The sequence below is a fragment of the Coregonus lavaretus genome, assembly GCF_964263955.1.
Source record: "Coregonus lavaretus genome assembly, chromosome: 12".
Classification (NCBI taxonomy): domain Eukaryota; kingdom Metazoa; phylum Chordata; class Actinopteri; order Salmoniformes; family Salmonidae; genus Coregonus; species Coregonus lavaretus.
In genome coordinates, this window is record NC_139999.1 from 40902331 (window position 1) to 40914652 (window position 12322).

The window sequence follows — 12322 nt, forward strand, 5'->3', positions numbered from 1 at the left end:
GGCTAGTATAGCCAGCTACTATAGGAAACGAATATGAAAACAGGCTGAGTAATTCAATAAACATTCATGCACAGTGTCAACCATACATACGCTCATACAAAGACATCAGTAGCTATGCACAGAACAAAGAACTATGGTCTATTCCAGTCTGACCTCTTAACCTGCTGGATAAATCACACTGTACTGTAATGTCCTATACTGTATATCCATCTGGAAATAAAAATGATTGTAATATTATTGTAATAAATCACTAAGATGCTTCAAGGACTAAAGACATTTTAATACATGTTTTGATATAATTTCATGAGTAAATTTGATTGTCTGTGTAAAGGATCATGGGCAGGTGTATAAAGGCGCTGGTGAGACTTAAACATGGCACCATTAATGGCGGTTAGTTTCGATTAATTCTGACGCATACCAATAGTTGACACATCCTTCATAGGAAGTGACTAGTTTATTAATGAGTGGTTGGACAACATACCACACAAACCACAGCCAGTGTCATGACAAGGTAAATAATGATGTCATCTGTCATGACCTGTCAACGCAGTTATTATAGGTTTAACGCCATTGACTGTTCGTCATGGTTACGGAAAGTCGGTTGGTCCTTCAACATTCTGTTCAAGTAGTGGTGCATGACTCCAGGATTTTTGGTGCATGACTCTTGCTCGACTCCCAAAACACGCTGAAACGGATGTGCACACACGTGCACACCACCTCATTATTGCAGAGTCCTACTAGGAAGACTACATTTGCGTTCTAGAGGACTGACATGAGCATGATGCTGCGCATTTCCTCATCAACTTAGCCTATAAAAGGCCTCTTTTGTTTGAATATAGAAGGTGATCTGTAGGAACTAGAATATTTCTGCTGTGCGCAGCCTTGACCGATCCCATGGGATGATGCCGTGCACTCTACGCTGATAAACCTATTATTTTCCATGTTATAGCCCTATTCGGACGGGTATTACTAGAGACATTGGTTATGTCATTATTATCCAAGCATTTGCGTTTTTCCAGAGGACGATTCACACAGGATTCGTTTTTCCAAACTGCCCCCTGTAATTCTTTAGTTTTTTTTATGTAATTGACTCATGACGGAAGCCTGAAGGTTTTTATTCTAGGCGAAGATATTTCAAATGTCTAAATGATAATAATAGGCTATACACTGATAACTTGTGCTTGGCTGCCAAATGTATTGGTGTCCCCATAATATTTAAATGTATGAAGTGTGATCATAATCATAATTTTAGCAATCCATGGTAGATGTCCTTCTTAATAACAATGCCCCCATCCTGCTGATATGAGCTGCTGAACTGCATTTGCATTTTACATGCGTTTATGGATGAGAAAGGGAACTTGCCATTTCCAAAAAGTTCATTGATAGCCCGTACTTTAGTGAACTTGTGCGAAACATTGCAAGCAAAGAAATTGAGAGACACAGCATTGCAATAGCCTATACATCTTTTGATTACCGATGCATGGTTCTGACTGTCTGCCTGGTAGCCGACATGCCTACCTATGCCTGGCTGTGCCCCTCCCCTCTCTCCCCCTCCCTCGCAAGCTCGCTCTTTCTTTGCTGTAAAAGTTGTGAGAGTTAGTATTCTCAGAAGTAGCCTATGGCAACTAGTTTCCTCTTTTGCAAAAATACTGAAGCTTGACACCCATAAATGGGAGTCGACAGGCAAGGAATCAATTATTTTGTAGTCGACTCCCCACCACTATGTTCAAGTCAAATTCTCCCAAGAAAGTAGCCTGGTCCAAGATCTGTCTCGGAGCCGTGACTGTTGGAGTCGTGACATTGACCGAAGGAGTTGGCAAGACAGCTCTAACAGATCTGAGACCAGGCTACCAAGAAATAACCTATGTCTAGAAATCTGCTGCAGGTCTGGAAATAGACAGCAATAAAGGGCTGCTGGCTGACTGCACTACAGTAAAATGTTGTTTAGTCAGCTACCTACTCAGCACTATTAGACCCCGATGCCAGAGTATAGCCCTTATAACTCCCAACTGAACTGATCCCAGACAGCCTTGCAAATGAGCTTAAGCTGTCAGCTTAAAAGCTTTTCCTGAAACTGAGACGTCCTCTCAGCTGTGATGGCTCTATCGCAGTCAACACACACACTGCCGTAAAGAAACACGGACGCACATACACAGACATGTATGAATGTTGGCATACACACACACACGAAGAGTCAACTTCAGTAGACTACAGCAACATGCTGCAGTGTGTACCTCCATTTCTCATTAAAAAGCAGTGAGAGCAGCTTGGTTTCTTCATGATGCACTACGGTCATACCCTGCTCCAGGGGGTGATAAAAGGGTTTCAGTGTTTGCTCTTTGCTGTAAGTACAGTCTACTAAAATTAGTTACAATATTTCAATCCAAGTAGGATAATACATGTGTCTGATATCTGCTTGACACAGCATCTTACCCTTTAGTGGTGAGCAAAGACCACTGCATTTCTTACTTCAGTACAAGGTAGATTGACTGACAAAAAGTGTGTGGGTTGTTGTTGGTTAGAAACATCTAACAGAGGGGCTCCATTGTGGCATGCATCAGACTATTTAGTTGTGGAATTCATCAGCCACTTGTCTTGAGGGCTATATTGTCTGCCTTTTCTATTCTTCTACAAACATGTTGGAGGGTAGAGGATTCTATATGTGGTCCTGTGCAGCTCAGTTGGTAAGAGCACGGCTATAGCAATGCCAAGGTTGTAAGTTCAATTATTGCAGGGATCACATACACTTACTACAAATGTATGCACTCACTGTACTGTAAGTGGCTTTGGATAAAAGTGTCTGCTAATTGGCATTTACGTGAACAAGAGGATGTACTGTACCTTCATCCTCTTAATGTGTCAACTTGGAGAAGCCATCGGGTTTAGAGGAGAGCAGGAGGAAGATCTACAACTAGCTACAATATATTCAACTCTGCTGGGTTGATTTAAGATAGATTAGGAATGATGGGGATATGAGGGCTGGCTCAGTCAGTCAGACTGTTGGAAATAGAGTTCGAAATTGAGTTACCGGAAAAATTGAGTTTCTAAAATTAGGCACCTAAACCTAGGCCGCAGGATGCATTCTGTCAGTTCTGATACAGTTACTGTTCATATACACTCCCTCACTAGTTCTCTCTCAATCTCCTCTATGAGTTTTGGTGGTCCTATCTTCTACAGTCACAGGTTGCGTCCCAAATGGCACCCTAAAGTAGTGCATTATGTAGGGAATGGGGTACCATTTGGGATGCAGACACATACTGTATTTAGCATCAGCAGAGAGACACTAAAACCCTTTCATGGTTCCATAATTCATGCTGACAACATACATTATTTATGGCGTTTCTGAACTGTTTGCCAGTAGAGAGATTCCCCAGCCAGACCCTCTATAGTTCCTGCACTAACACATTTTTATTTATGAGTGTCTGAAAATTAAAGAAGATGTAAAATGAACTTACTCTGGGGCCAAACATTATAGAACGTTATTGATTAAAAGGACATCCCTGGTTCTTTCACTGTCTTCAAGACATCTCTTCGAAAGCTCTTTTCTCATTTAATGTCTTCCTTTGAATAGATGGACATTGAGTCATTCCATATGACTTCAATCCCTTTCTGACTGCACCCCTTTTGATTTGAACGAAACTTTCCATATATGTTTGCCCATGGTAGAAGTGATCAGACAGTGACTTTTTGTTGAATACCCCACCCCATCATGAGACATCTATGTCTTCAGTCTCAATGAAAGCAAGTCTAAGAAGCAGTAGATCTGTTCTTGGTGCGCAAAGGTTATGCTTCCCGTTTTTTAATTTAGTTTTTGCATCTTTTACTTTTGGTTTTGTACACCAGCTTCAAACAGCTGACAATACAATATTTTGGGTTATGGAAAATATATTTCACAACGGTTTAGATGGTACAATGATTCTCTACACCAGGGGTATTGAACTCTTACCAGCAGGGCCTACGGGGTCCAGAGCCTGCTGGTTTTCTGTTCTAACTAATAATTAATTGCACACACCTGGTGTCCCAGGTCTAAATCAGTCCCTGATTAGAGGGAAACAATGAAAAAATGCAGTGGAACTGGCTTTGAGGTCCAGAGTTGAGTTTGAAGGCGCTATACTATACTTCATTGTTTTGTCACATATACTGACTATTCGAACTTGAGCAACCAGGAAATGGCGGAGGGATTTCTGCATAGTGCATCTTTAAGTGGGAATATCCATTGTTATAAATTAAACTGTCAATCCTCCATAAGAAACTTATTGAAATCATAGAAACCTATACTGAACAAATTTATAAAAAGCAACATACAACAATTTCAAAGATTTTACTGAGTTACAGTTCATATAAGGAAATCAGTCAATTGAAATAAATAAATTAGGCCCTAATCTATGGATTTCACATGACTGGGAATACAGATATGCATCTGTTGGTCACAGATACCTTTTTTTTTCTAAAGGTAGGGGCGTGGATCAGGAAATGTGTCAGTATCTGCTGTGATCACCATTTGCCTCATGCAGTGCGACACATCTTCTTCGCATATAGTTGATCAGGCTGTTGATTGTGGCCTGTGGAATGTTGTACCAATCCTCTTCAATGGCTTTGCAAAGTTGCTGGATATTGGCGGGAACTGGAACACGCTGTCATACATGTCGATCCAGAGCATCACAAACATGCTTAATGGGTGACATGTCTGGTGAGTATGCAGGCTATGGAAGAACTGGGACATTTTCAGCTTCCAGGAATTGTGTACAGATCCTTGCGACATGGAGCCGTGCATTATCATGCTGAAACATGAGGTGATGGCAGCGGATGAATGGCACGACGATGGGCCTCATGATCTCGTCACGGTCTCGCTGTGCATTCAAACTGCAATCGATAAAATGCAACTGGTTTGTTGTCCATAGCTTATGCCTGCCCATACCATAACCACACCGCCACCATGGGGCACTCTGTTCACAACATTGACATCAGCAAACTGCTTGCCCACACAACGCTATACACGTGGTCTGCGGTTGTGAGGCCGGTTGGACGTACTGCCAAATTCTCTAAAACCATGTTGGAGGCGGCTTATGGTAGAGAAATTAACATTACATTCTCTGGCAACAGCTTTGGTGGACATTCCTGCACTCAGCATGCCAATTGCGCGCTCCTTCAAAACTTGAGACATCTGTGGCATTGTGTTGAGTGACAAAACTGCACATTTTAGAGTGGCCTTTTATTGTCCCCAGCACAAGGTGCACCTGTGTAATGATCATACTGTTTAATCAGCTTATTGATATACCACACCTGTCAGGTGGATGAATTATCTTGGCAAAGGAGAAATTTTCACTAACAGGGATGTAAACAAATATGTACACAAGATTTGAGAGAAATAAGCTTTTTGTGCATATGGAAACTTTCTGGGATCTTTTATTTCAGCTCATGAAACATGGGACCAACACTTTACATGTTGCGTTTATATTTTGGTTCAGCATAGATAATACAATAGACATTCACATTAAATTTGACATTTGACAGTGGATGGACCGGCGGCCATGTTTCTGGTAGTAATTGGAAGTTAAATGTTCAATTCAATGTATATATCTATGGTTTACCAGCTAAAATGCAGTGGTCTGAAGGGATAGGTCCATTCTATGAATTATATTTATATGATTGAAATGACACCCACCCTGTATTCTAGAGCATGCTGTGTCAACCGATGACGGGCACAACACAAACACTTCAGGTGATGTAAAGCTACAACATTTGTAGAAATGAGAAAAGTCTGAGTTTACGCGTTTTTAGATAATTTACATTAACGATTAAAAAATCCCAATAAATGTTTTTGTAAAAATCCCAAGAAATCATAGAATAGTTCGATAACCCTGTTTGTAAACTTTAAATGATATCAAACTCAACCGTTTATCTTTTTGATGAAGACATGGATGTATCTTGGTGGGGTATGCAAAATGGGTAAACTTTGAGCACCTCTATCTCCTGAATGTTTTGGCATTCAGGTCCAAAAAGTCACTGATCACTTCTACCATGGGCCAACAGGTATGGAAGGTTTTGTTTAAATCAAAAGGGGTGCAGTCAGAAAGTGATTGAAATCATATGGAACAACCTCATTATTAGATGAATTCTCCTACTGAAATGACCCTGAAGTGAAAAGATGGTGATGCATCATCATGATGATGATCAACTGCAGTGGTCAGAGCAGGCTGTGATCAGGTCAGAGGTCATGACCATTAGTCTCTGAGACACTAATGCGGTCTTCATAACCAAGTGGGAAGGTGGTATTTACCACATACGACTGGGAAAAACCCACTTGAACGCCCCTCCAACTGGTAATTACAAGTGGGAAACTCATCTATCATCCCTGAGCTCCGACTTCTCCCACATGCTGACCTCTGACATCACCTACTTAGGAAATGACCTCGATTCCATCGTTTTTGGCAGTTAAATGTAAAACATTATTTATAAAATGCAATCTACTAATATGGTTTTTGAACACTATAATTTGTTTATAAGCATCATAGATGTACTTTTAGTTTATGGTTGACGCAGCTTGTTGACAATCAGAGTTTCTCAACGAGTTCAAAGCAAGTGAATGCTTCCAACTGGTATTTACAACTTCACAACTGGTAATTACCACCTTCCCACTTGGTTATGAACGCAGCAATCACATCGGCTCTTTTCGAGCTGATCTGATTGGTCAAAAGACCAATTAGTGAAAAAAATATATGAATGAATAAATGTATCATATTCTCTAAATGAAGAACACCTGGCCTTGGCTTGAGAGACTAGCTATCTGAATGAGCCATGTGTAGTGCTGCTGTCCTTAACCTCTCTCTCTCACACGTTATATATCTTTCCCTTGTTAAGGATACATTCACAATAACTTTCGCCACATATTGTTTAACATGTTAATGCTGCATAATGTGGTGTTATGCATTTTCACTATTCTGTGGGAATGTCTGGAGTGTCCATACATTGGTAGACCTACTCACGTAAGGTGCATTGTGCGGAGCTTTTACCGAAATTGTGTTGAATAAGAGTAATTATCTGTTGGAAATTTGTGTTTATCTGGTTACAGGGACCTCTTGACCATGTGTATCCACAAAAAAACTGCCCAAAATATTCGCATAAGAAATGCTTCTGTTCAAGATAAAGTAAAAACATGCTGTTGATGCCATCAATGCCGTTCACTCTCGAATTGCAAGTTATGCAATAGTCGACTCTAGTGGTCGTTCGCGAAAGAACGGATCTTTTTGGTGAATCACAACGGTGAAAGAGCCGTTCATTTGGCTCCCTGATTTGCATACTATTACTCATGTTTTTTTTTTGCTTTAAAAACGATTATCTACAAATAAATTACAAAATCATTCTCTGAATATGGTGCATCCTCACAGTCATTCTGGTCCACGCTCATTTTTGCAGTGCATAGAAAATTATTCATTCACCCTTTTTTTGCAGGCAAAATAATACTTTGGCCAGGTAGTCCCGTGTAGCTCAGTTGGTAGAGCAGGATTGTAGGTTCGTTTCCCACGGGGGACCAGTATGAAAATAAATATGTATGCACTCACTAACTGTAAATCGCTAAATGACAAAATGTTTTTAAAAATGTATTTGAACATGCATATCACGATCTGACATAATCGTAGCCTACTTTTGGGGTTTAAAATTAAAGCTTTGCCGTTCTTTCATGGTTCTAGGTCGATTTTCAAACATTTCTAATGAAGAGCCGTTTTCAAGCATTTTGAATGAAGACCATCAAAACACAAGCGATTAGATTAGGAAATACCTACCTTTCACTTGAGTCTCGTATTCCCCAATAATCTCCTTGTCCTTCTTGACTCTCGTATGAGATGACATGATTCTTTAGGAATAGATGATGGACACCTATATATACACCTCGCCTCGCGACACCACAAAGTAGCCTAGCCTAAAAATCTCTTCGGCAGAGACAGTCAAAAGCGTGAAGCAGGGGGGGCTACTTGCGTTTCAGAGATCTTCAGGGTCTCAAAATGCACTTGAGGTTGCATGGCGATCAAGGCGACGTTGAACTGGTTAAAAGTGCAAAACAAATCTAGACAACTCCCCTCTTTCCTCAACATAACATTTTTGAATGTCCAAAAAATAAAATAAATAAGAATCCGCATTTACTACGTTTGGTCAATTATATGTTTCAATACAACCACTGCCTTGCAGTGGGGAGTATGCGCAAAGATTGCATCGTTCAATTTTCCATACGCCTTTCCAGCCACCCTTTTTCTTGCTAGTTCTCTGTGCTGCAGCAAGAGTTGGATGCAGACGTGATCTCAGACTCCTCCCACACACCCCTCCCCTCACACATACTCCCTCACTTACACACATGAAGAGGGTAATTATAGTACAGTGGTTATGCACGTGGTGACAAAGCAATATAGGAGTGTTGCTGATATATGGTGACAGATTTTTAAATGATGAGATTGAAAGAGGCACATCATCGTTAGCACAGACACTGCTGACCTGGAAATTATGGCATAAGATACCTACATTTTTAGGCTGCTTTATAGACCTCAATGTATCCCTCTGAATACATCCCTCATAACAGAAGAGAGAGCTATACTGTTGTAGTCTAATAATAATATCAACATTGTTTTGATGTTGGATAATATTTTGATGTTTCATAATATAACAGCTACGGCAGTCATAACATAACAAAACATTGTCAATGACACAGAATTAATGTTGTTATTATAATTGCTATGACAAAACGTAAGGATGACAGGTTTTTCTTGTCTCTCTGCTGGAAAATATTACTCAGCAAGCCAAGCATGAGCCTTCAAGGACAGTCATTGTGGCTGAATGACTCACATTTCTTAGTAGCCTTCATTCTAAAGACAGTTTGAAGATTAGATTTACCAGTAAGGCAATGAATGAAGAGTCATTTGAACTGTCCCCATTCTGTGTCATGAGGTGTTCTGTTTTTGACCATTGCTGATTCTCAAAACCTCGTGCACAGGATCAAATGTGAATAAATGTGTACAGAGATGTTCAACATATTTGTATTGTCTGAAGGTTTGCATCTACGGATAATATGTGGAGTTTACTAGAATTGTATTCCTGCATGATATAATATCTGACTCCAGGTAAAGCTATTACTGTGAAGGTATTCACAGTAGGCGGCAGATAGCCTAGCGGTTAGAGCGTTGGGCCAGTAACTGAAAGGTTGTTGGTTAGAATCCCCGAGCCGACAAGGCTCTGTCGATGTGCCCTTAAGCAAGGCACTTAACCTTAATTGATCCTGTAAGTCGCTCTGGATAACAGCGTCTGCTAAATGACTAAAAATGTATTCTTTTTAATATCCAAAATAAGCAGTAATGCACTGAAGGGTTTCACATTAAAAGAAAGGATCGAAATCAGAATAGTACGTTGGCAGTGGCACTGTATATGAACTCATATGGTTCAAGAGTGGTATTTCTAGAAGAGCATTCTTTCAGAAGCTTGGAACCAGATATTGGCCTGTGGCAGCCATCAACTGGACTTTGAACTTAGCCAAGATGCAAAATGTATCACCATGCATTTGCAAATGCCATTTTTGTGACTCTTGAAGGAGAATCTTCTCTTTTCCAAACCGGGGGAACCCCCAAACTCTTCTAACTTGACTCTGATCCCCAAGGCATTGCAGTGAAGGAGGCAGGGAAACGTTAGCATCATCACTGTTCTTGAGGCACAACAAGGCTCCATTGTCCATTTCCCATTCAGTGGCTGCATCCAAAATGGCAACCTACTCCCTATTTTGTGCACTACCTTTGACCAAGACCCATAGGACTCTGGTCAAACAGTGCACTTATCACGTTTCAGGAGAAGACCCAGATGCAGACAGTGTCGAAGTAACAAAAGTTTATTACAAAAACAGGGGGCAGGCAGAGGTCAGGTCAAGGGCAGGCAGAGGTCAGTAATACAGATCAAAGTCCAAAAGGTACATAACGGCAGGCAGAGGTCAATACCGGGAAAACTATAAAACAGGAACTTGAGAAAGACAGGAGCAAGGGGAAAACCGCTGGTAGGCTTGACGAAACAAAACAAACTGGCAACAGACAAACAGAGAACACAGGTATAAATACACTGGGGATAATGGGGAAGATGGGCGACACCTGGAGGGGGGTGGAGACAATCACAAAGACAGATGAAACAGATCAGGGTGTGACAGCACTTTTGGGATTAGGGTGACATTTGGGACTCATCCTGAGTAATTCATTCATTCATGGGTCTCTTTGGGAGCAATGCTGGTCAACTTCTACTGTAGTAAGTGTCTTAAGACTATAAATTATATTAACGATAATATCCTCTCCCACTCCCAGTGGTTTTAATACAAATATTTAATCACAATCCACAATTCCGAAGTCAGAGAGCATATGAGGCACTTCAGCATTTGAGTTACCTTTACCCAATTCTATTTTCAGTCATGCCATTTCAATTCACATAACTTATTGTTCTGCTGGTATTTATCCTGGTAATAACATATCCTTTGAGTAATACTTCACTCCACTCTTCATATCTCTCAAGGGTGAAAATACTACAGAGGTTCCCTTCCCTCTGGGACTGACCTCTATCCATTTTACCTTCATGTTTAAAGTAGGGACCATTTGGAAACATGGGATCCCATGCAGTGTAGTGAGGCTGTATGAACATTTTACTAGCTTTAAAATCCTTGCTTCATCGGTCCTTGTTCTCTCAATTCCTTGCCTCCTTCTCAAAGCTCATTGGAGGAGGAGGTCTAAAGGAAGGACCCTTGGATGCTCTCCACCAATGAGCTTTGAGAGGGAGGTGAGACAATTAGGGCACAAGGACAGATGAAGCAAGGATTTGACAGCTAGTAATTTTTTCAAATACAGCCAGGCTCTGGTAATATGATGAACTTTGACCCCTGAGATGAGCCATTAGTGGAGGAGAGACACCCAGGCTTTCAATGACTGACCCTGAACTGACCCCTGGGACAGTAACACTGATAGATTAGACTGCTGAAACACGGTCACTGCCAGATAATGAATACAGATCACTTTAGGTTGGAAAAACTATGACAATGTCAATGTTTCTTCAAGACACATTACTGTAATTTGTCTCCCCTCCTTTCAGTATGGGGTGGAATCTGTCAAGTTTACACTGACTTTATTGTAGCACTGATTTGATCCTGATTTAGCCACAGTTTTATTGAGATTGTAGTCAATAACTTTTCTATCAAGATTTTGTAGTGATAACTTTATTACTTGGATTTCCTCGTAGGAAATATTAAGCTTAGGACACAATGAAAACAATTATAAAACAGCAGATTACCGAACATTTGCTGAGTGTATACATTTTACTAGGTGTATAGTAACCTCCACTTGCTGTGCTATGCTCAGAGTTGAATGCTGTGTGCATTCAGACACAGACACATGTTCTGCCCTAATGAGTCCACTACTTCCATGACTACACATAATCCCCTTGAGTGACAGTAGTATTTTTCTTCACTTACAGTGTTATCTCGGCATCTCAACAGGGCCTCTTAGCATGGTCTAATAATATGCCTCAGTGGCTTTGGGAGAAAATACTTAAATCAACTCGATAAAATTTTAAACATCTCTCCCTACTGTATTAGTGCTTCATGACTCGACTGTTTGAAGTTCTAAAAATATGATATTTTATAATCGCAGTGTACTTTTTGCAATGTCAGCGCTTGTGTGATTGCTCCAAAGAACAAAGGAATGTGGTGTTGTAGTAGACCCTATCACATGTATAAGTCCCTGCCTTCCTATAGGTTTAGGCTATGTATTAATCCCCTACTTCCCTGTAGATACAGTAGTCTTTATCATACATATGTTTTTCATCAGTGTATGTGTGTATGTAATTGATTTCCTGATATTGATTTGGGGAAATGATTGATGTGGTTAAAAAGCAAGGCATTTCACAGTGCCCTTGTACTGTATGTCAGTGCTGTATGCACTTACATGGCCAGCCAGTATCAGTCAGCCCTCTGCTGGGGGGAGAATACACTCACAGAATATGCTTTATGTGGGAACTTCTGCATGACAAATACACACAGCACACATGGCAGTGGCAGAACACACCACAGTACATACCACAGTACACACCACAGTACACTCAGCGGAATAATGAACCTCAGCCAAGCTGTCTAAAGAGGATTTCTCCCACTCTATGTAAATAATGTTGGTTTTCACATATTCAAACTAATCTATATGTGTGGTTGAGTTGAGTAGACGTGTCCATGTTTATACTGCTGAGTAGTTAGCAGGGTTAGGCCTATAAGTAAACAGATATAAATTTGTCACGAACCTGAAAGTATATTAGGGAAGTGAAA

General features: G+C 40.5%; 1 protein-coding gene across 2 annotated transcripts in view; it reads right to left on the reverse strand.

Moving 5' to 3' along the window:
- LOC311138264 (SLIT-ROBO Rho GTPase-activating protein 3-like) overlaps nt 1–8264 on the reverse strand; it is an 85129-nt gene extending 76865 nt beyond the window's left edge. For both annotated transcript variants that reach the window (XM_084172946.1, XM_084172945.1), the window contains exon 1: nt 7785–8264. In XM_084172946.1, the coding sequence (XP_084029072.1) occupies nt 7785–7851 (67 nt within the window). In that variant the 5' untranslated portion in view covers nt 7852–8264. The remainder of the gene's footprint in view (nt 1–7784) is intronic.
- Between the last annotated feature and the right edge of the window lie 4058 nt (nt 8265–12322).